The 27,715-nt window shown below is 40.0% G+C and overlaps 1 protein-coding gene across 1 annotated transcript; it reads right to left on the bottom strand.

Annotated features, from left to right (window-relative positions):
* Positions 1-8,599: 8,599 nt before the first annotated feature.
* On the bottom strand, positions 8,600-26,509 carry TXNRD3 (thioredoxin reductase 3). The gene is made up of 16 exons (XM_051788919.1): positions 26,306-26,509; positions 20,366-20,426; positions 18,686-18,795; positions 18,392-18,505; positions 17,515-17,587; positions 16,567-16,686; positions 16,022-16,164; positions 14,563-14,678; positions 14,231-14,456; positions 13,922-14,014; positions 13,402-13,478; positions 12,954-13,110; positions 12,657-12,764; positions 11,677-11,772; positions 10,120-10,254; positions 8,600-9,831 (listed from the first exon to the last, which is right to left on the bottom strand). The coding sequence occupies exons 1-16, from the start codon at positions 26,429-26,431 to the stop codon at positions 9,769-9,771; spliced, it is 1,818 nt and encodes a 605-aa protein (XP_051644879.1). The 5' UTR covers positions 26,432-26,509; the 3' UTR covers positions 8,600-9,768.
* Between the last annotated feature and the right edge of the window lie 1,206 nt (positions 26,510-27,715).

Raw genomic sequence — 27,715 nt, forward strand, 5'->3', positions numbered from 1 at the left:
TCCATCAATAATTTATCCATCTTCTCACACTGCAGTAAAGGACTGGGAGCACTGCTCCATGCTGAAAATGTCACATGAAAAATAGCTGTAGAGCAAAAAGTGCCCGAGAGTTATTACTTGGCATTAAAAATCAAATACCCTAATTATCAAGTGACCAATCCACAACTCTCCAAAAGCCATAAAACTATTTTAAACACTCATTCTGTGCTTCAGATATTAATATCTCAGGAGTTTCCCAAGGCAAGTCGTCAAATTCCTTGAATACTACACTGTGGGATAGAAAAGGGTTATCCCATCCCTGGTTAATCTGAAATGAGAACTGGCTACTGTATTTTAGGAAAGCCAGACATCACAGAAAATTTAAGATTTATGAAAACACAGTTTCCTGCCCTTTTACTGATTTTCAGCTCTCCCAAATTCTGCATAAACAGCCCAAGGTATTTCTCTGAGGATGTGAGTCACTTGGTACAGACAATTTCATCATGACCCTTATGCACTTTCACTGCTTTCTCTGCCACCTGACTGTGGATGAGAAAAACAACCCTTTACCTCATCTCTTACATTTTCATTATTTTTTCATCATGATGGACTAAGTTTGACTGAAGTTTAAAGAACAGAGAAATATTAGATAAGTCAGCTAACATTAACATCACTTTTTACCACAGAAGTAATTCCAGTTTCTTTCTCTTTCTTCAGCTTATTGGCCTCTTCTTTGGCACAAAAACAAATATGCAAAGACTTTAGGAAAAAAACAGAAATAGAACAGACAGCAGCAAGAGTGGTTCATAGTATTTGTCTCTAAATAGCTATTACTGGTTCTAAAAAAAACCCAAAACCCAAGAGAAGGCTTTAATCAGAAAGGCTGCTATTTTCCTCATTTTCCTGCTGCCTAAATGCTGGATGCTACAGTCCTATATACAGGATTCACAGACTTCCCTCCATCTGTGGATTAATCTTACCTTCAGAGCACACAATACAGAAAAGGAAACACTCCTCCCCTCACTGCCAATCCTGGGTAACTTTAAGAGATTTTACTTCAAGCAAGTGATCTTGATGCAAAATGTACATCCTAATTTTGATGAGGTTACAGATCTCACTTGTTGAAAACCATTTCCTTTTCACCTAAGAACCCAAAAGATCATAATTCACAAGTAAACACATTTCAAATAAGCTTGTGGTCTTTCTGAGCCCAGAAGATCATATAAGCACTTTACCTACTGTTTTCCTTATCATAGAAAATAGTCTGTTTCCTTTGCTTTAACAAACCTGTCTCATTTTTATAGCAATTCATTCACAAAGCAGTAAAATATGAAGAATTTGTTCTACTTTTGTTTTAATTCAGGAGACAGGAGTTTTCCCATTGTGGTATCTTCAGGGAGATAAGATATACCTGACAAATTACAGAAACCTTCCCAGAAACACAACTGAGAAATAAATAAACTCATTCTTTTACTAGGAGGAGGCTAATTCTGTATACCATCAAGATTTTCAGTCCTTTTTCCCCGTCCCTGTTTGGGACCATGGCATGTATTAATCCAGACATTATTGTTTTAACAGCAGCCACAGAAAAAAGCCCTCGTAAGACAGAAGTTTGCTTTTGTGTTTTGGTCTTGTACAGAAGATTCATTTCAGTACCTGCAAATGATTTGACAAGGCATAGCTTGGAAATTGGGAAGACAGTGAACACCTCTGTCTTGCTTTGTGGGAGACTAACGGCCAAAAAACCCGGTACCCTATGTTACAATCCAGCATTTAGAAATTAGTTAGAATAATTTATGCATTCTGGTTGTTGTTTTTTCTCTGAGATGCCCTGTGGTCTTCATAAATCAGAAGCATCGATTACTTATTCTACATTAATTCTACAAAGCTTTCAATATGAGGGCTGTGAATGTTCCTTCAGGATATTTTTCTGCTGTTCAGATACAAGCTGTGGACTCTCCAAGCAGACTAATTCTACTCTCTGCACTGACTGCTGAATCTCTGAAGAGAAAGATCTTGGAAGGAAAGACTCTTAATGGCTACTTGAGCTCACATAAAAAACAAGAAAAGCAAAGAAGCAACTGAAGCTGAAGAAGGGCTCCACACAATATTTTATCTTTGCTTTGGCTACTGGCATCTTAATTTTAACATAACACAAATCAAAGATGAAGAGTATTAAACTATTGCTCAGTTTCCTTTGCGGTGGGTAAGAACTCCTCAAATTAAAGGTTACAATCTTTCATGTTGTAATAATTAATGAATACATTTAAAGTACCATCATTCTAGAAAAGGATGACTTAGGAAACCACAAGAATAAAAACCTCCAACGTTTTAGTGTAAGAATTACCTTGATATTTTCATATTTCACTTGGAAAATCATTACGTTTTTAAATGCATGTTACTATTTTTAGGGCTAGCTGGAAAAACTGTTTTGATCTTACAGGTATCAATCACCTACTTACAGCACAGAAGCAATGAAAAAGCAGCAAGGTGAGCACTCCATATCATAGCCCACCAGAGCAAGTGGTGATGCCATGTAAGACCTGGAAAAAAGCCACAATGTTGGCCAAAGTCAGAGACGAATGTGGTCCATCTCTAGTGCATACTGTCTTGCCTGCTTCCTGATACAAATCACAAGGTTCTGGAATAAAGTTGCATTTAGAGCAATTCTTTGCCTTATGCTGTCCCCTCCCTGCTTCCATTTCCTTGAGTTATTAAATCTTAAAAAAACCCACAAAACCCCAAAACAACCAAACAAAAACCAACCAAACAAAAAAAACCAAGTAAGTAATATTGCAGATTTTTATAAGGGGATGTAGTGTGAGTAGCTAATCCCATTTGTTTATGTTAGGTTTAGAGATGATAAAATGTGTTTTTTCATCTTGCATTTTGTTATACATAAATATCACTTTAAAAAAAAGTATTAGGGATAACAAGAAGTGTGCTGAAACCATTTTTTTTTTTTTAAGAACAGAAGAAAACAAGCATGTAAGGAAAATGTGTCCAAACTCTACTCAGGAACTCATTCTACCTTTAGAATTTTCTGAATTTTGAAATGTATTGTTTTCTCAGTATCTGACAAATACAGCTGTCTTTCCTACTGAGCTGGAAGAAAGTAACTTAGGGCTCAACAGTCTTCTGCAGTATTTAGGGGCAACCTATGCTTGCTATCATATGCCACTAGGATGAATTGCAAAGGTAGTTTAAACCTGGATTACAGGTACAGAATCTTGGAATACGGGAGCAATGCACGGATGGTGTGATGCTAAATAACAGCCCTGCCATACCCTTGATATTTTGTGGACAGCAGCAGGACCACAGGAAAAGTGCCAAGCCTTAAAATCCCATCTCAAAAGCATTGACTGCCTACTTGTACTTGATATTATAAAGGGGAGATGAAGGCAAAAGTGTAAACCTAAGTGTCTGTGGGAATGACACACATCGGGGAAGTTTGTGGAGGACTGTTTTCCCCGGAACAAACCCACACCGTAGCAGTTGATGAGAAAGGAGCAGTGGAAATAAAGAGTTATGACTTGACCACAGCCCTCTATTCCCCACCTCCCTGTCCCCTGGGGAGGAGGTAGAAGAGTTGGGAGTGAAGTTGAGCTGTGGGAGAAGGTGGGTTTAGTTTTTATCCCTCACTATCCTACTCCAGTACTGATTAACAATAAGTTAAACTTTTTTCCCCCAAGTCGAGTCTGTTTTGCCTGTGACAGTAACTGATGAGTGATCTCTCTGTCCTTATCTCCAGCCCTAAGCTTTTTCATTGTGTTTTCTTCCCCTCTCCTGCTGAGGCAGAGTGAGAGAGCAGCTTGGTGGGTACCTGATGCCATCCAAGGCTAACCCACCTCACCTTGCTAAAAGAATTTGAGTAGGGAAGTCCAGGAATTCGGTTTCTCACAGGGCCCCCAACAAGACCCAACACAACTGCAGGCCATCAGCTAGAAACAGATCTGCATCAAATAGATCCTGTCAGTGACATTGCTCTTAACACATCTCATTTTATAACTTCAAAATGCTGTGCAAACAGCAACTAATCCTCTCACTCATGCAATATAAGCTTATCCTCAGAGACTTTAAGCAACCAACTCAGTCACACCACAGATGTAACACAAAGCAGAGCTCTAACCTTTGCTGTCACTGCCCAGATAACAAACCCAAGTACAAGGCACAAACACATTTTAAAAGTCTGCATTTCCTGCTGATTGAGGTCAGGATCAGCGAGGTGAACTTCAGCCCCTGCAGAGTGCAAACTAAATTAAATGTGAACATCTCAACAGCAGAATCTTAGGCTTCCTAATTTAGAAACTCAACTCCTTTACTAAGAGCGAGAGGCAAACAGGAGCCTGAAGGGAAGGGGCTGTTTAATGATGGTTCATCCAACGTGGGAGGCAGTTGGCCTGCTTCCCAAGCTTTTTTCCTCCACCTTCCTGGCCCAGCAGAGACCTTCAGTGTTAGGGAGATGCCAATCTGGCAGTCAAGGAGTACCTTTCATCACCTTTGAGAGGAGTAATCCTTCTAAAGCTTGCCCCACTGGTGGGAGGAGGGAGGGGATTGGCAAAGGTCACTAAAATTAACATTCAAGAGCAATAAAAATGCAATGGGGAGATCAGGACTGTAATTGAAAGCCTGGAAGTGCCAGAGGAAGGGGAAAAGAATTAATTTGTAGGGGTGTTTGCTCCAGGGAAAGAATGGGGCCTCTTATTTTGGGGAAAGAGAGTAGGAAGGTCTCATATTCCACTGGGATATGACAATAATCTTGTCAAGGGGGACAGATGGGTAGAGGAACAGAATGAATCAAGTTGAGGGAAGTTCTGGCTGCAAAGGGATAGAATAGTGCACAGTGAAGTCTTTGCTTCCCAGTCTGCTTGTTGGTATCACTACCCAGGAAAGTCAGGATGGAAGAAGCAGACACATCACCTGACAACAAACCTGGCTTATACAGTCCCAGCACAGGGTTTTAACCACAAGGTGGTAGAGGCTCCATGATGATTTTTCTTCCTGCTTGAGGTGAGGGAGGAAAAGAGAGGTGGGTGAAAAATCCCAGATGAAACCAGTCCTTCCCACCCCCAATAATTCTTTCCTGTTCTTTCCTCCTTCCCCTAGCAGTGCACCATGCCAGCCCATGACTTCTACTCCATCACCATCTGCAACAGTTCAGACACCAGTGCTCTAAATTGCCCTCCACCCACACACCACACAAGCCCCAAGTCAGAGCATGTCCAAGGGAAGATTATGTAAGGAAAAGTCCGTGCCAGGTTTCCAAGAGTCACATTTTTACAAGGCAAGAAGGTAGTGAACCAAGCCAGCATGCACCCACAACCAGCAGCCTCTGCTAAAAGCAAACAGCAACAACAGGCCAAGTGCTGCTTAAAGGGAATTTCTTGTCAACACACTCCCAGGTTCACAAACCTCAGTTCTCAGTCCACTTAGTTACAACTTATGTGTACCTGCAGTTGGCAGGCACAGAGCAGCAGCAGAGAGGTCAAATGGATCAGCAGGGAACTCAGCAGGGTGTAGTGGGAAAGGGGGACAAAGTTAATTCCTTATAGGTCATGGTACATATAGAACCCCCCAACTCTCGTATTTCACCAAAAAAAAAAAAAAAAAAAAGAGACTACAGTAATTAATTTTTTTCAAGTTAACTAAAGAAACAACACTTCTGTCCTTTCAGCAGACGAAACAAAGCTGTCAAATGGTCATAAACCTCGTTTATTACAAATGAAATCTTCCAAAAACTCTTAAGACTTTTTCTATTTAGAAGTCAGAATTTTCTATTTAGAATCTAAAATCTATTTAAATTTTCACCACAACATTCAGACTGCATGCATTGTAAGAGTGGCAAATTGTTTAAAGAAAAGCTAGTAAAAAGTACTATAGCTCAAAAAACCTCCAAACTTGGCTATGTCTTCTTGAACCTCTAGATAAGATAGTCATTCTTTTCTTCCCTATCCAGATACATCTGCTGCAGACACTTACACAGCTGGTTTTGGTAATTTGATAAGTTCTCCCTTTGCAGACCAAGCACCACAAAGCACCCAACAGGACAGTCATGTTTGCTGGTCCAAGAGAAACCACCAGTAGCCAGCAGACCAGTGACATTGGCTCTGCAAAATAAACAAATGGTATTTTCTATAGTGCCTTGCAGTTAGTAAGCAGACAATCAGTACTGCCTCCCAAACATCTTGTCATTCTAACACTTCTGGGCCAGCACAGCTCCTGTTTTTGCCATGCAAAGAAATTATCTTAAAGGATGGTTGCTATTTTTAGGGGCAACACTGGAAACTGTGCAACTCAGCTCCAACTTGTGAGCTCACACACCTTAATGGAGGTGAAGATATTCCATCACACACTGACTGTGTATTGACAATTAAAAAGGAATTCTAAACCTGTCTCTTCATTTACTTGAATTACAACCTGGAGGATAAATTATATAACGTTGCAAACTCACAAAAACGTGGTTTGCTTCATTAGATCCACTATTTTTAGTTAAAACACTTGATCCTTCCTTCCTCTGCTGTTCTCACTGCTTCTAAGGCACATCCAGGAATTTTTCCTTTGCCAATATTTGGGGGAGGCTTGACAAGCACAAGATTTAAACAAGTAGGAACTCCAGTTTAGAGCTAACCACCCCCTTCTATTTTTCAATTTTCTTCCACTATGAGATGTGTTGAAAAAAGGTAAACACTTCAAGACTTTGTCAAAGCAGCTCTGAGGGGATTTGTGAGAATCTGAAGCTTTCAACAGTTCAGTTACACAGGAAAAATCTTTCATGTCTAATTCTGGAATTTCAATGCTTATTACAGAATATTCAACTTCCCCTTTTGTCTCTGACTTGCCCCCACAGCTTTTGCACAGGCCAACAGGCTGCTTGTGTTACTCAAGGCAAATTACAGTGCTCAAAATATAATTAAAACTCATGCTATGTGGAAAGCCATCTACTAATTTGATGATTAAGTGTTTTCCATGTTTACAATAACTATAATCATAACCACTCCTGGACCTGGAATGGATAAATTTCACCAGTAAGTTAAAAAAACCCCACACAGCTTTGCTGTTTACCCACTGTTTCAAGAGTTTCAGTCCAGATACAGAGTGCCATAATTATCAGTGATCTAGAAAAAAACAGGTGAGAGCAGGTTCAGTCACAACTGAGCATTTTCAGATGAAGTTGATAAAAGGTTCCTGGTATTACAGCATGAATAAACACCAGAGTATTTTCAGGACATCCTTCAGAATTTGGTGAACATCTAAGACAACAGAAATGTAAACACACCATTTTGCCTTTAATGCCACTGCTGGAGTGTCTTTACTACCCAAGCTCAGGGTATTTATTTGGTTGTTACAGGTTCTGCTTCTCAGATTGTGTCTTCTTCTCCAACACCTACTCTCCAGCTTAAAATTTTGGCTTTGAACTGTCTTGTTGTCACAAGACATTTTATTTTACACAAGTGACATGTTCACTTCCTCTTGCTATTAGCAACTTATTGTATATTTTAACTGGAGAGTTTAAAGCTTAAAAGACTAATTGCACAAAGTTCTCAATGCCATCACTCTAAGTATCACCTAGAGCTGACAGATTGGGCAAGCTTGACATAAGGAACATCTGCAATTAGTACACTGTTACAGATATGTAAGTGGTAATTATTGATCAATTAACATGAACCTGCAAATCAAATCTGAATTTGAAATAAAACTCAATTAGTGCTTACTAATAGTAAATTCAGGACTTATCATTCATCGACTTGGCTTCCTCCTTCACTCCCTTCCAGCAGGGTCACACCAGGTATACTTTGCCACTCTGGGTCAGTTTCTGCTGATATAAAGCCTTCTGAACACTTCACTGTTCACTAAGTTTCATTCCAGCCATTTAGATTTCACAAAGTCTCCATCATATTACCTGCTCCCAGCTGTCCACCCTCATCCACACTCACCTCCCCTGACTTTTTACAACAGCTCAGATGAGTCTTTGGTTCATCCACTGCAACTCAGTTTTACACTACTGTTGCACCTACTTTACTCCAAACTATAACACCAAATGTACTGAGGCAAACTTTCAGACACACAACATTTTGGCAGTACCACTCTAAGGGTCACTGCTGCAGAAGTGACAGCAAGATGTGGCTCTAGCCAATGAGACCAGAACAAGTAACTCCCCAGAACTCTGCAGCAAAGCAACACCAGCAGCTCAGTGTGTTCATAGTCAAATGAAAGTATTTTTCAGTACTACAGCCCCCCCCCCCAGCAAAACCTAAAGTATCCAAGAGTTATTACATTTGAACACCAGCAAGAGTTGTTGCTCACACTCTAACTAGATTCTACTGAGCATCTCTGAGTTGTGTTGTAGTTAAATGATATAACATAGGTATTTAGGATCTTATGGAATATACAGAAGTGGTATAAAATTGTTCTCTTAGTCTGAGAGAATTCTGTATAACAAAAATAGAAGCATGTTGGATTTCTTGAGCAAGTCCCCAGGTGTGACAAGACAACTTGTTTCTCCATTTAAAAGATTACAGTATGCACAACTCTAGAGGTTTTGGTACTGCATGGGATAAACAACATAATTGAAGCACAATAAAATCTCGGGCAACATAAACCATGAGGTCAGACACCACAGTGTGTTGTATTCATTGTTTATTGAACTTCAAATTCCATGGTACATCACAGATTAAATAGTTAAAAACTGTTTACTATCATACAATGTTCAGAAATAGTCTTTCAAAACATCCCTTTGGACAAAACTAAGAGTCAAATTCAAGCACAATTCCCCCAGAACAGTATGCCAGGGGTGGAAGAAAGCTTCAGAGTACTGACTGTACACAACACTACACAAAGCACACCAGGCCATTGTTCTGTGCTGCCACACATGATTCAGAAAGCAGTTCTAGACAGTGCTTAACTACCATCACGGGCAGGCACCTACTGTATTAGTAGGGCAGAGTCTGCTTCCCAAAGACTTTAGTACTCCACTTAAGAGCACAGACTTACAGTTGTGGGTTCTGTAAGGTTTTAAGTTACAGAGCTGAAACCAGATTTGGGCAAATTGACAAGGTCTTGCACTTATGCTCTTCAGCCCTGACACACAAGATGCCTACAACTCAAATTTTTATTTTAAAGACATGTCCTCACCTGAGGTCAAACAACTATGAATGGGAACAACAGCAATGTCTCATGCTACTTTGAAGTTTTAGACTGGTTGAGGTGGGAGACTAGTGCTTGAACTGCACTGTTCAACACTGCATTCTATTTGTGCCATCTTGTCTCAACTGAACATACAACTAAGTATAACAAAATTCATCAAAAAGATAAATCTGTCAACTGTAAACTGTTGGCAAGAATCATTCAATTATATATTTGTCTTCTATTTCAAGCATTTGTACAAGACACTGGAACCTAGAAGCATCAGCTTTAAATTGTGCAATTTAAGAATTTCCTTCAGGAGGAGTTCAGTCACGTGACTAGAGGAAGGATCTCCCAACCTTGCATGGAGCCATCAGTCGTAGCTCACCTCACAAGAAGGTTCCGAGCTAGAACGTCAAAAAAGCACCACAGTGCTAATTCCAAGCAAAGCCAGGATTTACAGTCCAAGATTTTCTTGCTGTATTACTGTTTCCACGTGCAACACAACTTACTGAGGAAGGCTCTCCAAGGCACCACTCCCAGCTGCAGTACTCACAGTGGTACTGATGCAAATGTTTACTTTGCTGCAAAGCAGTTGGATGTATTAGAGCTTCCCCAGAACCGAGTGTGAACAACATGGAAACATGTAAAACAGCAGGTTTAACCTCAGCAGCCCTTCTGAGTGATGTCTTGTCCCGAGGCCTTTGTAATATCCATTGTAGTGAACACCTGTAACAGATCAAAAGAACTGCTTATTTACTGTTGTCTGCATTATCATCCACATGGCTACTGGTCTCCTCTTGTAAAGTAACAATGCTACATTTCTTTGAACTATTAAAACAGAAAACAGGTTGTAGAGCACAATTAACATGTTTCCTATCATGTGTCAGTATCTTATGGTTAGGAGCTAAACAAATACTAAATAAACCTCAAAACACAATGTTGTTGTTTTTCCTTGCATCTAAATGGTCTTCAAAAGCAGTTTTTAAATCAAGCTGTGCCTTGACCTTTCCTTACCTCTGCACAAGTGGGATGGATACCAATTGTTTCATCAAGCAGTTCTTTGGTGAGACCACATTTTATTGCAGCAGCAAAACCTTGGGTCACTTCACCAGCATTGGGCCCAAGAACATGAAGTCCTATCACACGATTCTTTACAACACATGAGAGAAGAACAGGAGTTAGTACAAGGCAAAGTGCAACAAAAGCTCTAGTATGTAACTCCCTCTACACTGGAAATGTATGTTATGGAAGCAGGTCAATAGCAGAGCCTTTAACAAAAAATTAACTACTTAAATGAAGTAGATCTGCAGTTCTTTCCAGTCCAGTGTAGCACAATGAAATAAGTTTTAAAATGATTACTCAGCACTTAATCAAAGATGTTGTGTAAAACTGAATACATTCTAGTTTTATCATTTTTATGATTTTATAGATATACAGTATCTTTAGTACATTCAGATTTAATATTATTTATCGATGTTGAAATTGGGTCAGATTTTATACTGTTTATATTGGAGAGCTTTCACTGGCTGTTCCCTCCCTCCCAAAGCAGTTAACAAGAGAAAAAAAGAAAACATAGCATTGAACTTTGTCTTTAGCCAGATCTAGACTGATGGCAGTAGGCAACAAGCTAAAAATGGGTGTGGTTTGTTTCAATTTGTTTCCTGAATTGTTTATCAAGAAGCATACAAGCTGTGGTTTAAAACATTTTCCCAGGATGTTCCTACACCTTCAGGTCTGGCCATGATTTGCAAGAGAGGATACAAATTCCTCACAATGAGTAACTTTAATACACTATTTACCTTACATTCTCCTCCAGCATCCTAGGAAAAAAACCTTTAATATAAAATCTAAATAAAGTCCCTCCTTCCATTGCGTTATTTTAATTAGGATTCTTTCCAATGACACTCCAATAAATCAGAACTTTGAGCCTTTTTGCAGTCTTTGAGAAAGTGTTAGGTGGACTAATTAGAAAAAAGAATGAGGCTTACTTCCTCTTAGTTTAAAAGCCATGCTGTTTCATATCATTCCTTCTTTGTCTGTTCTCCCAGATAGCTTTGGGAAAAAGTATCAGACAGTATTGGTACTTTTGCCACAACAAGAACCTGTTAATCACTGAAAATTCCTGTATCTCATCAGTTTTCAAGGACCAACCACATATTTTCCAGGTTTCTATGAAACATGCAAAACTGCACTTCTCAAGGGACAAAAACCACAAGGTCCAGAAATCTAAAGCAAGACACCAGGTGGCACAGTTACTCAAAACTCACTTGGAAGAAAAACTCTGGCAAATTTCTTCACAAATCTATCAAATAACAATTCAGGGTGAAGTTTTGTAATGTACAAAGCCACCATTTGCTCAAACAGTTGCTAAACAAAGAAAAAAATATGCAAAACCCTAAACAAAACCATCAGCTCCCTCCAAATTGATCAGCCCTTTTAAAACAATTACTTATGTTAACAGATTGGGTAGAGCTGGCCTCAGGCAGGCCAAATAAAAGATCTTAGTCTTTTGGCCTGTCTAAAAAGATTTCAAGAATACACTCAGCATATCCATTCCAGCCCACTACTTACATTGTCCTGTTTATTGCAGATAACCTTTGCATAACAGGTATTGTTATCTCTGCCTGGTACTGTCCATTCAAGTGGCCAGAACAAACTGTGATAAACCTGGGAGAATGACAAGAAAAAGAGCATTAGAATTTCACAAATTAATTCAGTCAGACATAATTCTAATTTTTAGTATCTTTATAAATAGGTGGTTTGACATTAAGCCCACTAAATGTTTATTACATAAACTAGACAAGACAGTAAGTTCTGTTTCATCCAGCCCACAGAGGCCATCCTCCAAAAGTCAGCAGAAGACTTGACCCAAACCATGTACCTCTGTTTAAATACTTGATTAAAACAGCAACAGATACACAGGATTTAAGATCGTACTTCCAGAAAGAGAAGTGTGAAGTTAATAACCAGTTACTGTAAGTTTAAACCTATTCTGCAGAATAGTTAACAGCAGGAGTTAAATAATGCCAAGTGATTTCAAAGACATAAAGAGTTAAACACAAGACATGTAAGCAGCTTTAATGAAACCCCCCAGGGAAGTGCAGAAGCCAGAAACTACTGTAGAACATGGAAGTTATGCCCAACACTCCTACAGTCATATGATAAGGTCAGGAAAAAATTGATTACCAATTCAAGCATAGAAAACCAGCAGAAAACAGCCAGTTCACCTCAGGAGTTTGGTATACTTCGGCAGAAAGTCTTTAATTCATGACAACAAGTAACAGTTTTGCAACCCAGGTTTGGCCTCCTGAGGTCAAATACTTCTCAGCTGCCTGCAAACAGCTACGTGCAATTCTAATGGTATTAAGTCCAGTCCTGGGTTTCTGTGAATTCAGTATCTTATTAGCCAGATGAAAACACTGCCAAAACAGTTCTACCTATCTTGCTAACCTTCTAATCTTGTTTTAACACTATGCCTTGGGAGTAAAGCAGCAAGGCCCAAGAAAAACCACTCTCAAGCTACAAGTTAAATGATTCTTGAATGCTCTTACCTCCAAGTTTTCCTTTCCAAATTCTTCTATGGCTCTTTCTTCAGGAAACCCACAGCTGCCATACTCTAAAGGAGTAAACACTGTCGTTGGTACGTTGATATAGTCACACTAAAAATAAAAAACCATATTTAGACTATACAAGTTCTATACATTTCATAACAGAAAAAGTTGTATTAGCACTTTTTTTCTTTTTTACAAAACACTTGCAGAGCCCACAGACAAGTGGACAAATCAACTCATGCAATTTTGAGGCAAAAAGCATAGAAATAAGTTGAAGATGTATGCTTACAGCTTTACCTTTCTGGAACTACCCCCATACAGCCTGCGGGCCAGCAGTCTCCCTGCCTGAATGGCAACCGGGGTAAGTTCAAGCTTTCCATCCAAGATATCCCCAATAGCATAAACATAAGGCACATTGGTTTGTTCTTCATCATTTACAGGTACTTTCCCATTCCTTTAAAACAAACAGAAGAGAACAGAATTCAGTATTACAACCCTCCTCAGAGCTTGGCAAAAAAACAGAGGGGAGGAGCTCTGCCACAAAGGTGTTATTCCAACTGCTGAGAACATTTTATTGAATATGCTTATGCCTTTTTTCACTTCAAAAAAGGTTTTAAAGTTTCACATAAATGCCAGGTATAAGACCATTAAAAAAAAGATAAAAATCCATCAGTACCAGTAGGTATTGTTAAAGAGTTAAAAAATCCTTGCATTCAGTGGTTTAAGGGAGTTGAGCAATACTCACTTCTCATTGATTTTGACACCAATCGTGTCTAAACCAATATTTCTGGTACATGCGTCACGACCAATGGCTATCAAAACCTAAAAACAAAACCCAAAATTAAATACAATAACTTCATGCAAGAGAAGCATAACATAACACTTCCTTTGGTCTTCTACTGAAAAAACTGAAGCATATGAATGAAGTGACTTTTTCAAAATTTTTTTCAGAAGCCACCAACAGTTTAGTCTTCCCCATGTGCAATTTGTTTCAGAGATGCAACAAACAGCAAAACAGTACTTTCAGAACAAAACCAGAAGCAACTGTTCATAGGAACTAAATTCCAGGCACAAAGTTTCTTTCACCCATTCTGCAGACAGGGTTCAAGTGAAGATGAATATTGAATTTTCACATATTTTTTCTACACCGGTAATTTAGATTTTTCAAGCAGAATTTCCCTTTAGAAGTTGTTCAAGAAAAACAGTATTTTTGTACATTTTCACACGTATCTATATTCAGTTATTTCAAAGTCAGAAATGCTTACAGTGTTATATTCTCCTTCAAAGATTTCCGCTCCCTCAGTAGACTTTGCCGTCACTTTCAGCCTTCCTGGCATGCCTTGCTCCAGCTGTTCAACCTGTGCAAATTATTGTAAGCTTAGAACGACCCACAGAGCAGAGATCATTTACAGTCACTTCAAGCCTTGACCTACTAATCTATCACTCAACGGCTTAGCCTTGTAAAACATTTATTTCTGCAGAGAGCCAAAGCCTTCCCAGACAACACCTGCATGTTACGTGCGCTGTTCAAAGTAACCTTGTGTGGAGAGAGGAAACCTAAAGAGAGCACTTGCCTGAACAGGTACAAACTTCCTGATGAACTTCACGCCGTGTGTTTCCATGTGAGCACCCACTTTTTCGGCCATTTCTTGGTCAAAGCCCCGCAGAAGGATGGAACGCACCATCACCGTCACATCCAGACCCAGACCAGCAAGAAATCCTGCACACTCCAGAGCCACGTAGGAAGCACCCACAACTAGAGTTTTGCCAGGACAGTAAGGCAGGGAGAAGAGGTCATCGCTGAAAAGAAAAGTGCAAGTTACAAGGTTCTTCCAACACAAGCTTGTTTGTCTTTGCAAACACTAGAGCAGACAAAGTTCAGTCTATTATACCTTTTTAATCTCACCTTGTAATACAGAATTCTTTATCTCCAGGGATACCCGGATATCTAGGCCTTTCTCCTGTTGCCAGGACAAAAGTCTCTGCTGTGTGATAGGTTACTTGTCCTTTTCTATTAGTTGCCTGTTGATAAAGATGCAGTTAAGACAGTCTTTTTCACAAGTTTTAAAATAAAAACTATGTTTAAGAATGAAGAACAAGCGGTTTGAAACAAGATCTAATGCATTTAGAGATGCCGCACAGGTCATTGAAGAACAACAGGTTTAAACAACAGACTTTTATCAGGCTTTTCTCACATTAGAGCACATAAAACCAGTTACTTTTTGAATCCTGTCCATTTCAACTACTCATTTATATTGAACTATTTGTAACAACTTCACTGTCAGGTTATAAAAAGCCATAACAAATTAAGACCCTCTCTGCCCCTCCCAGTAAAAGGCCAACATAATGCTAATGACAGAATAATATCAATTAGTTCTTAGGCTAATGCAGAAATTAAAAAATTAAACTAGTTGAATGATTTCAGAGAGCCTAAGATCCAACCTTAAGTGAATTCAAACTAATTTAACCTCTAGAGACCCTTGGTCTTTCTCTCCCAAAATCTGACCTTCATTCTTGCTCTTTAGTTATTTTCCAACCCAGACAAAGGGAAACTTCCCCCCCATTGAGTCAACAGATAATTCAGGTTGGAAAAGACCACAGAAGGTCATCTAGTCCAACCTCCTGCTGGAAATCTTTCTTTTCTACTTCATTTATTGACTAAGGACACTTAAGTAGATGACCTGCATGCCTGGACACTACAACAGTTGGTACATGAGGTACATTGAACACACTACTATCTTTCACTGCTGGTCTCTGGGTTTGAAACACTTGCAGTTCAGCCTTGATATTGAAAACAGACAATTACACCCACTGAACACTACAGTTGCCTTCAATATGCACTTTTCTAGGTTAACCTTGCTACAGTACAGCAAGATTGCCAGCACATGCTTTGTCTTGCAAAACTGACAGTTTAATTTGTATGCTGATACAGCATAAGGTTCCAGCAGTGCCGTTACGCAAGTGCTTAATCTGAATTTAATTTCAGTAGTTTTTATGCTTTAGTATGAAGGTTTTCCAAGTTGCAAAATCATACAGTTATTCTTTTTTTCCCCCTCCTCAGTCAGGCTGCTGAACTCAGTCATGAAGTTAGAGACTGAGACCACCTTACTCTATTCTTGCAAGACACAGGTTTAAAGATATCCACATTACTCTTATGTAACAGTTACTAGGTTTGCAAACACTGTGGAATGTACTAAAGTACAATAATTATTTAAATCAATAATTTATTTCACAAATGAGTTTTTAACTTCAGTTGACCTAAGCTGGTAATGTTAAAATGAAGCCTTTTCTGTGCTGGATTTCAAAAGGCAGTTTTAGAACACAAGTTTTTCCTCCCAATTAAGTCTTTTAAATGCAGTGCATACCTTAATTTTGTGTGGTTCAACGAATTCTCCGTAAGAATTGAGGTATGTCACAGACTTTTCTCTCAAGGACACTCGATAGCCCCAGTTTAAAGAACCAATGTAGTTCTGAATTGCTTCTACCATGATCTCCCAGTTGTGTTTAACTGAAATAAGACATTAATTTCATATTTAAAGAAATAAAAGTGCAGTGAACCCTTAAAAAAACCCTTATTCGCTATATATCATGCTAAGAAAACATCATTATCAGTAATGAGGATAATTATTAAGGTCTTGTTCTACTATGTTAATATTTACTTGACTTGCTACTATCTGAAATAAGCGCATTCTAGAAGTTCTTTCATTTATTTCAGATAATATAGGGAGCAAAACACAATTAACTTTCAACCCTAAAGGTTTTTATGACTCAAGAACGAGGATGCCTTCTGATTCACCTAAGAAAACTACTGAATTCTGCTTCTAATTTACTGAGTCCAAAGTACAAGAACGGTCTTGAGCTCAGCATTTCATCTGTACAGTCTCAGGCTGCCCTCCCTGTTCTCACTAACCTTGTTCTTCATACTGCCACCCGTATTTCCTTGAATCTTGGAGTGCCTGGCCCAGAAGTGCTGCTTGATGCATTAGCTTCTTAGGAATGCAACCTACATTTACACACGTGCCACCAAGTCCTAAAATGGAAAGAACCACGTTATTGTTTCCAAAAACAGGACATTTATGATTTTCCTATTATGTGCTTTATATAATCACCCATACATCAGTTGGTGAAGTTTGCTAGAGTCACACAAGTAACATGAAATTTCTGTTGCAAGAGACATTTTAAAATACAATGAGCACACTAAGCTTATAAATTTGGATTCAGTTTAAGAAGTGACCAGACTCACTGAACCAAGATGGGTACAGTATATCTTAAACACAGACCCAGGTTACTTATTCCACAATGCTTAAGATTTTGGTCAAGTTGGCAAGTAAGCAAGGCAGAAAGCCCAGAGTTCCTAGAGTTTACTATCAGTTATTATGAGGAATTTGAAACATGCATGTGTTTGACATAGTAGCTACAAAAGCACATTCATTCCTCAACTCAATAAAATTTCACCAATGAAGTTCCTCACTCATTCTAAACTTCAAATATCACTAATAAGGTCAGACAGCAGGTGTCTTTAATTATGGAAAGGTGAGACGTATATAGGCATGTAGTCACTGTTCCAAAGGCAGTTGTCCACAAAATAGAACCAGTGAACACACACCACCCAGACACTATTTGAAAGTGATCAAAACTAGAACATTTGACAAAGAACAGAGTCAGCAATGCACAAAACAGCAAGAACTATCCAGAAAGGCAGCAGGCATGTCAGGAAAACAACTCCTTTTGTTATCTGGGTACCAGAATTACAGGAATTTAGCCTCAATTTCTAAGAGCACAAATCCATAATATATAACATCTCAGTATGTATCACTGGTACTTGAGCATCATAAAATACACGATAACAGAAGCTTACCCCACGTGGTTCCAAGAGGTGTTGGAACAACATAATCCAATACCATTACTTTCTTTCCCAAGGCAGCGGCTTCCTACAAAAGATGGAAATGACCAGTCAGTGTTACTCAACCAAGAAGGCCTGTCCAGTCATTTATGTTCATGATACACTCAGCACTAATAGAAGGCTTCTTTACTATCTTTACTAGTTAGTCTCATTATCATATATCATATCATATCTTTTATCTCCTTCACTAGAGAAAAACTGAAATTCCTCAGAAACTATTACTTTCTTCCAAACTTTGAATGTCTGCTTATATGTTCAATGCTGCATCCACATCATCCTATGCTGTTAAAACCCATGACCTGAAAAAGGTAAGAGATGGACTTATGAGCCTGTGATACTCTTCTACCTCACCCAAAGAAATATTTATGCTGTTAGCTCTCTTTTCCCTTAAGAGGGCGGGACTGACTGGGCATGTTCATGGATGACAAGAAGTGACAGCTGAAGGCACTTCATTTCAGGTGATTGATGATTCTGTATCCTAAAGTGTTAAAAGTCTTCAAGAGTAGCCTTTAAGTTTTCCAGATTACTGTCTGGAAGTGTTAAAGTGCCTGTGTACTACACATGAAAATGTACTTAAAAAACATATGGTTCCACCCTCAGTCAGAAAACTAAAACCTGCTATTAGGATTAAGAACTGAATAGACATTGGCTAGAAACTGGTCCACACAGACCATTATCTCCTGAGTGAGCACCACTACTGGTTCATTAATTAACAAGCTGAACAGTAATACTCATCCAAATATACACTGTTTTATAGTAATATAATTGACAGATTAGCTTTTGAAGAAGTTTTACATACAACCTGCTCTTCAATGAAATTTTCATGACATACCTTGGAACATGCAAGTCCACCTGAGCCACCACCAATGATAATGAGGTCATATTCATAGGGTTCTGTATCTTTGCTATCCCCAAGAAGTTTCTGCAGTGATCCATCCTGATAAGCCTGAGAGGAAAAAAAAAAATCAAATTAGCACGCACATTTTTGAGCAAACAGTAGCTGAGTCACATTAATTCCTCTGAGCTAGAACACCCAGTCTAATAGATCACACAAAATTTAACTATGATCAAACAGCAAATTCACTCAGTCTTGTCTACTTCTATCTGATTTTTAAAGTTAAGTTACCTGGAATGTTGCATCACAGCCACCTATGTGAGTTCCATTGACAAATACATTAGGCACTGTCCTCTGATTAGTTAACTCTGCCAACACTTGCTGAATACTGGCCCCATCATCTAAGAATAAAAGGAACGGGTACATTATGAACAATTTTCAGGAAGAGAGCTTTTAAAACAATCTGAAGTATTAAAGGTTTGGACTGTGATACACCATAGGCCTGCCAAGAAAACAATTCTGTTATAAACATCACATTTGCAGGTTTCCTGAACATAAGCAAGTCTTCAGAAACTACTTGTCAAAAGAGCATGCTTACATACAGAGGTTATATTGGTGTTTCAAGCCATAATTCTACAGAATGAGTTTAGTCCTTGTATTTCCTGGATTCTTATTGATCTCTTCCTGACAGTGTCACACTTAGTACTACACAAAAATTCTTTTCCAGCTATCACAGGAGATCACACAGACAGCTTTTCTTTCCCGAGAGCTGTCTGGTTTTGGAGTGTGTTCTGTATTCATGCACATAATTTTGCCCAGCAGCTCTGAATTATGAGAATATGCAGAAGGGAAGTATGAACATGCTTTTTTACTTACCCTAAAGCTACCTTCAGACTTTTTCTACCCACCACAATGTCTGAAACTTTCCAGTTTTAAAATGATCATTGCTTGACCTGACTTGTCATCTGAATCATTAGTACCTACACACAGGCTCAATTTGGATCTCTTGGCAGTAAATGTGAGAATGAGCATTTACAGTAATCGCTTTGACTAAAATCTTTTTATTCCAAGACCCCATCTATTTTGTATCAGTCATCTGAGCAATTGCAAGGGAAATACATTATTAATTATGAGGAATTCCAGGGTAAAAAAAATAAAAAAGGGTTGTGCATTGTACTTTGCATATCTTGGGCTATAATTACTTCACAGTACCACAAATTGAATAAAAAGTAAAAACTATGAAGAAATGAATAAACATGTACATTTCTCCCAAACATTGAGACAAAAACACTTCAAAAAGGCATTAGAACTTTAGAGAAAAAAAAAATTGGAAACTTAAGTTTTGTACAGAAAAAAAATTGATAATACATATTCAACAGCTTACAAACAGTGCAACTAAGAGTTTACTAAGAATCATGCAAGAAACTACTTGTTCCTAAAACTACATTCAAATCTACATGCACCCTGTACATATATGCATAAGGCACTGCACATATCCTAAAACTAAAGTAGCTTGGACTTTAAAAAAACCCCACCTCAAACTAGCAGCAGCCAAGGTACTAGAATTTACCCTTTCTTGCAGTGACTCAGCAACTTTCCCAATGAAGGTCACCCAAATACCACGTCAAACATTAACAACTCATCCAAAGCCACAACAGAAACAGAAGTAGGAAATAATACCACAAGCTTTTTCCCAAAAGACAGAGCTCCTTGTAGAGAAATCAGATCTCACATCCTCTATCAATTGCTCATTTTTACAGTTAAAAAAATTTCAGTTCTACTAAAAACACATCCTTTTTTAAAATCCACACTGAAGACTAATTACTTCTATCTCTGCACATATATTAAAATATATTTTAATTGTTTTTATACATCCTTTGGTTAGTTCAAGACAGCTTAAGGAATCATGCACAGTCATCCATTTTTAGTTACATTAAACAGCACGTGCTGGATTTTCTTTCTCCTACTCACCAGTCACATCAAGCTCCAAAGCATAGTACTCCACACGCATGGAGTGGAAGAGTTCCTTCACCTGCAACACAAACAGACACGAGGCCAGTGCAAAGCTTTCTCAACATCTGACACTCAGCTCAGGGTAGAACTGACTGTTGGACATACACAGGGAACCTCTAAGTCTCAGTCACTATGCTCTGAGGGCTGGGCTCTAGGTAGCTTTGCTAAAGTTTGGCACTACTTTATGTTTTGCACTTAAAGCCAGGCTATTTAACCTTCTGAGAAAAGTTTCGTTACATAAGGAAAAGTTTCTACACACAGTTTCCTTAGCTGCAGACTCCTGCATCCCTGACATACCAAAAGCCATCGAAGTGGCTGCCATGAGGAAAAACAAAGAGATAAAGCAGCAGCAAGATTCTTTGGTAGTATTACAGAAAAAAAGAAAGCAGAAGAAGGGAGTAGAGGATAACATGCAAAACAAAACATTCTCAAGAAAATAAAAAAAATCTGGTATTACAAAAAGCTGCAGAAGATTGTAATACTTCCCAAGTGTACTCAACTGGGTGTTTTTCTAACCTCAGTTCTGGATGGACAGAATGTACCATTACCAGATTCAAACCAGGTAGCCTTTTAGAAACAAGATTTTTACAGTAGCATTATTTATTAAACTCTCAGTATTCAAATTGTGAATTGTCTTTCCAGAAGGACAATGCCATCTCCCAGGCAACTACCAGCAAGACAAGACGGCATGGTCTTAAGCTGTGCCAGGGGAGGCTTAGGTTAGATATTAGGAAGAAATTCTTTACAGAAAGGGCAATCAGGCATTGGAATGGGCTGCCCAGGGAAGTGGTGGATTCTCCATCCCTGGAGGTTTTTAGATGAGACTGGATGTGGCATCAGTGCCATGGGCTGGTAACCATGGCAGTAGTGGATCAAGGGTTGGACTTGATGATCTTGGAGGTCCCTTCCAATCCAGCTGATTCTATGATTCTATTCCATACCTCACAGCACAGGATGCATTACATACAGCAGTATTTACTCCTTTGAAATATAATTTGCAGACATGCCTGTGCAAATAAATATTGTAAGACTACGCATTAAAAAAATAAATCTGCTTTAATCATAATTATTTGAATGTGAAAACAGCTCTAGCAAGAATCACTAAATGCCTGTATGATGGATCCACTTGCCAGCATGGAGTCTGAACATTTTACAACCAGCTTTCTGATGAACCTCAAATTTACTGACAGTGCTTCATTAAGAGTATGCTGAGTCACAAGATTATTAGATTAAGTTTAAAGATGTCAAGCACATGATGAATAAAAATGTTTTTAATGTTGCTGTGATCCATGCTGTTACTATGCTGAAGACTGAGTATTCCAGTGCTTTCTGACAAAGTTTCAGCTTTATACAAACAGGAAGATTTTGTATTCGGTACCAACCACATAGTGAGCTTCTTACCCTATCATGTATCAACCACAACATACAAAAATAAGCTCTGTTTGTACAATTGATTGTATTGGTTCTACAGTTACAGAATAATTGAAGTTGTAAGGGACCTTTGCAGGTCATCTGTGCCAACTCCCTGCTCAAAGCAGAGCCAAAATGCAAACGCTGATCACGTTGCTTAGGCACTGTCCCCTCATTCTGAACATCCACAAGGACAGAGACACCAGAACATCTCTGGGCTGGTTCAGTGTTTGACCATCCTCACAGTAAAGAACTTCGATCTCACTGGAGTATCTCCCACTGCAACTTATGTCTATTGGTCCTTATCCTTTCACTTCTCAACTCTGAGAAGAGTCTGGTCATCTTAACAGTTGAGGACAGTAACTAAAATTCCTCCTCAGCCTTCTTAAGGTTCAACAAACTGAGCTCTTCCTTCACACATCCAGTGTGTGAGACACTTAGTCCTCTACCCACCTAGGTGACCTAAAAACTTTGGTCCTAAGCTCCCCATTACCTTCAGGCTTGCTTCCTGGAATGATTATGGCTACAGGCTGAACGAAAAGAAAACAGCAGTGTAACTGCTCCAGACCTCCACTCTGCATCTGCCGTTATTAAGCCCAAGCTGAATGCCATGAAAGATCTAAAAAGCAGAACTTAAAGAGATTACTACTAGGATGTGGTAAGTTAAGAATCTGGAGGGAAGTCACAAAATTAGCTACTTGGCTGCTAGTCTAGTTTGCAGCAAAGTAGCAGAGTAACAGGCAAGATTTCATTAGTTTGTTTGTTTGTTTTTTTTTTAAAAAAAAACTTTACCAAAACATTGAAACAGCAGCTGGCAGGAGGGAGGACAGGACAGAACATTAGTATAACAAGAAAGGATTACACTCAAGAAAGGACAGATTTAAGGCATTTAGGCCACCTTTATTCTCTGAAGATATGTAGTAAAGAGAACAAAAATCAGAAGTCCGCATCCTGATTAGAAGTAGCTATTGCACTTTATACTTATGAACAGATTATAGTTGTGCTAATGAAACTGAAAGAAAGAACAGTAACAAGCATGAGCAGTTACAAAATCTTCAATGCACGCAAGAGATAATAGATTACTTCAGTTTGGAAAAGGAAATGATTAGGAGCAGAAAGATAAACATACACTAATCATGAGTAATATCTAGATAAGGTGAAGAGGAAATGATTTCTCAGAAATACTCACTGGAGCACTCAGCAACAACTGCTTTTTCCAGAAAACAATTTTGAAATGAAAAGTAAACCTCCCTATGGAACATAACCAGAGAACCTGACACTGTACAAGCCAAAATTAAAAGGAAATCAAAGAAGTTATTAGATCAACTAATGAAAAAAAAAAATCCACTGAAAACTTTTAACTCAATAAAACTAATAGAAACTCAGGTGAAGAAATTCTGGTCTCACACAGTGCTGGAAACTCCAGCAGCATACTGGCAGATTTTCTTCCATACAGCCCTACCCTAAAACTGTAATTTCTTTAAGTGTCTGGAATGAGATACTAGGTTGCATGGTCACTCATATAACAATTTATTTCCCTTCTCACCAATGCAAAGGCCTCACCTACCTACTAAACTCCAGTTTTCACAAGAAGTGATAGACTAGAAACACTTCCAAATATTATTTAGCAGTAGATAATTTCTCTGAAACTGAGAAATTGGCCTAACTTTAGAAAACTGTTCCTGGAGATGCTGTCACTAGGGTAGCTAAGCAGGTTTGAAACAAGTTTCATACCATAAAAGTAGTAATGGTATGTCCTAAGTCTGCTGTTCCATGTATTAGCTAACATTTCATAATAGCTACAGCTGAATTGACCAGAACTCCCTAGGACTGAGAACATCATCTGTAAGAGCATAAAATATAACTGAAATAAACAGCAACTTCTATGCAATCACAGTTGTTGCTCCTCAAATTTCAACATATCACAGTGTTCAGACTTGCCATTTTTTCATGCTAGAAAAACCTATGTTTTCTTCATGCATTTCTATCTTGCTTAGTATCTTCTCTGGGTGCTAAGAAATTAAAAAACAGCCAAGTTGTTATGACAAACACGTAATTCTACCACCACTGTCTTGTTAAACCAATTGAACAATAAATTGCATTTGCAGAAGAACAACTGCACAATTGCCAAGTCATGTTACTAGCTAAACTGAATACAATCAACTATTTAATTCACTTACAGAATTTATTTGCAGTGCTGTTTCTGAAGAAAAGAACAAATCTTAATTTTCTTCCAGCACAGCTACCTCCATTTGAAATAAAGAATTCTTTCCATCCCCCAAATTAGGTCCTTTTTAGAGCATGAGTGTTCTCTGCACTTGTGCTAATCATCTTCAGTTTTTCAATTAATCCTACCAAAAGCACATTGCTAACAGCTATCCACAGTAAAAGACAGACACAATGCACACTATTCATATCTGTCTTTAAGAACTCAGAACTATGTGATTACAGGCTAAGTACCCAAGCTGTAACTACACTTTCAAATTATATCCACTTCATTAATTCTACAGACTAGATCAGCTAGCAAGAATGCTGCATTACCCATTGTTTTCCCATTCCTTTCACTAATTTCTAACTCTTCAGTGGGAGTTGTTAATACCCATAGTGTGGAAGATATTTCTCTGTTTTATCACTTGATGTCTCATGTGAGGCTTCATTCTCTCAAACTTTCTTCTTCTAATTTTCTGTCTGCAATCTATACCTCTGCTACAAGTTTTCTTCATTATATTACCTTTCTCTTCCACTCCAAACAGAAACATAAGCCAAGGAAATCTGCCTACCAGTCAGCTCCTCTTCCCCCCGCCCCATTTGTCACCTGTTCCTTCACAAAAATTCATAACAGGTCTTTCAACTCTACCTCCTAGAAAGGGCCATGAGAGAGGGCCCTCCTACTCCCAATATTCATTCTTCCCCTTTGCAAGACAATAAAAATAATATTCCTCATATCTGACTGCTTCCCTGAAGCAAATAATCCTGCCTAATGAAGAAGGTCTGAACAAATGCAGGAAAAAACAATCTGGAATTTAATTACTACAATTAAGTCTTTTTTCCCCTCAAGCTCATTGCCTTAGCCTAGACCTACTGCAACACCAGGAACAGATGAAGGAAAAAGGTCCAAGGCTTAAAAAGTTACTGTGCCATTGCATGATCTCAAAACCACTGGACTGAGTGCCATGAGCATCAAGACTTGCAATCATAATCAGTAAAAGCAAACAGGGCAATACAGACAGGAATGACTAAGTATTTCTAAATGGGCAGCACTGAAGTCCTCAAGAAGATTTCTCCGCAACAAAAGGTAACATTTCTGTCAACTGGAATAGACTGGAGCAAGACTCCAACATTTCATTTAACAAAACTTCCAGTGAGTAAATTGTTAAGTAAATTTTAGAAGGATTTGAGCTGCCTAATATGCTGTACTATCTGCCAAAACATAGTTAGAGAGGAGGCATTGGTTTTGTCTATCCTCTCATACACAGAAGCTTCCTTTCCCAAAACCTCAATTAAGTTTTAAGCGAGATACAATATACTCATATAAGTTTTTTACAAGAGGGTCATAACATTTCCTCCCCCACAAGAGCTCCCGGAACTAAACCCAACCTACACGTGGGAGTGAGGCTTCAGAGTATTTTCCTGGTTGTCAGTTCCGTTGAGGAACACCAGGACTCGATCCCACAGTTCCAATTATGTTTTCCCACCACGGTCACATGAAATATGGCAATGTGGGATTTAACTAAAATTTCATAACATGCCCTTTGCAAACATCTAAGAATCCCAATGCCTACAAACACCCACATTCTGTATGGTCTATGGCCAGTGTGTTGGTATTGTAAAATTCTAATGAAGGCCCTGGGTTTATTTAATTAGTCTGGCTCAGCAGTTATAACCACCCTGTGATACTGATGAGCAACCAGGGCTAAAAAGATATTTTTCTCTAAACGTCACAATTAACCAAGAGTGCCTTTTTTTTTTTTTAAACACACATCATAGCGAGCATTTAGAACTTAAACTTGCTATACAGTCAACCTTCTCCCTGAAATTTAGAAAGAGCAGAAAACAACCCTTTCCTGGGACGCAGCTTTGTCCAAGCTGAACGCCAACGGGGTACCCAAATTTCCAGGGAGAAAGGAAGGCATCCAGCACCCTGAGCTTCGAGAAGCAGCTACAGAAGCTGATCAGAACTCTCCACACATCCACCTACCCGCGTGGCAAAGGGAGAAGAACTACCAAGGACGCCAGTCGGGATCTTTGCCTCGTTTCACGCCTGGTAAGCGGTTTCCAAGGGCTGGCACGTGGTGCTCCAGAGGAACGGGCACAGCGCTACCCTCTGCACGCTCCAAACCCCATCCCCACACAGCCTGAGCTCAGCCCCGCTCCCCTGCGCCCTTCTCCGCCCGGGGCGCTCCCGGAGCAGGTGTGTCCCCATGTACCCCAGAAGGAAGGAGGGCCCGCGGGGGGACCGCGCCGAGCCCGCTCCCGCCGCCGCCTCACCTTGTTGCAGTACGGGCAGTAGCTCTTGCTGAAGATCATGACGCGGTGGGAGGCGATGAGGGTCCGCACGCGGAGCTTCAGCCCGTCCCAGTCGGGGAGCGGGGTCTGTCCCGGCGGCGGGGCCATGGCGGGCCGGCTCAGGCGGGCGGGCAGCGGCGCCTTCCCCGCGCCGGCCGCGCTGACCCTCGGCCGCGCCCCGCCCCTTCCGCGCCGGGCGGGGGGACGAGCCGGGCCGGCCCACCCGCAGGGAGCGGGGGTGAGCAACACGCCGAGAAGGGCTTTCCGCCCTGCATTTCAGACACGTTCCCTATGAGTCGTTGTAAAGTAATAAAAGTACTTTCGTGTCAGAAGGAGAAGCGTTACTGTTCACCTAAAGGCGTTCTAGAGAGTGTTAAACTTGCGCTGTTTAACCCGCCCTCCCCTCTGCAACGAATGGAATGAGCCAGAAGGAGGGAGGCGGGACCGCGCATGAGCGGGGCGGGCGCGCGGCCCGGGCGGTGTGAGGACGGCGCTGGGCTGGGCCCGGGCCAGTGCCGGGCGGGGCGGCCGCAGGTCCGGGCATTTTACTGTGTCTCCGGGGCTGTGGAGAAGGGACAGTGCCAGCAGGGAGCGGCTGGAACGGACAGCCTGGAGCTGGGGCTGGCGCGGGGGTCATTCTTTCCCCACTCACGGACCGTCCGGCCCGGATCGCCCCATGCCCCGGTCTAGAACAATCGGCGATGGCCCCAGGGCCCCTGGGCTTGTCCTCCCTCGGTGCCCTCTGAGTTAGGGCGAAGTCTGGGAGATAAAAGCTGCTTTCTAGAAGGGGGGAGGAGCCTCCCTCCCCTGCCTTCACCTGCCCCTTGGGTGTCCTCTACACAGATAATAAATGGATTATGTAATAAAATGGATTGTGGCTTGAGAACACAAGTCAGTAGAAACCAGTTCCCTCTTCTTACACATTCCGAAGTTAAAGGAAGGGGATGCTGAAGCATCTGGTACTGCTTATTGCAGACTGTTTTCTTCCCAAGAATCCTAGTAATTGTCAGGACCGAAAGCTGGAAGGGGATGTTTCCTGGCCAGAACAATGGAAAGATCCTGTATCAGGGCACAGGAGGAATCCTGTCTGGTTACTGCTCTCCTTCGGCAGGGTTTTGGCTGGGGAGTGCTGGGAAGGGTGCCGAGATCCCAAGAACTCGGTCATCTCCCTGCAGAGCGACCCCGTGTTTGCCGATTGCTGCAACAGCTTAGTGTGAGCGATCATAAGGGGTTGTCCTGGTGCAACATCCAAGAACTTCACTCGTGGTATTAAATCAAACCTTGCAACCTCCTGCGTGACAAGAATTATTTTCCATAGGTGAGGAAATCACAGAGACAAATGATTTCATAAGGTTCAGTAGAAGTTTTTAACAAAGCACGTAATGGAGTCCA

The sequence above is a fragment of the Manacus candei genome, unplaced genomic scaffold (assembly GCF_025592945.1).
Source record: "Manacus candei isolate 608988 ecotype Guabito, Panama unplaced genomic scaffold, ASM2559294v1 h1tg000025l, whole genome shotgun sequence".
Taxonomy (NCBI): Eukaryota; Metazoa; Chordata; class Aves; order Passeriformes; family Pipridae; genus Manacus; species Manacus candei.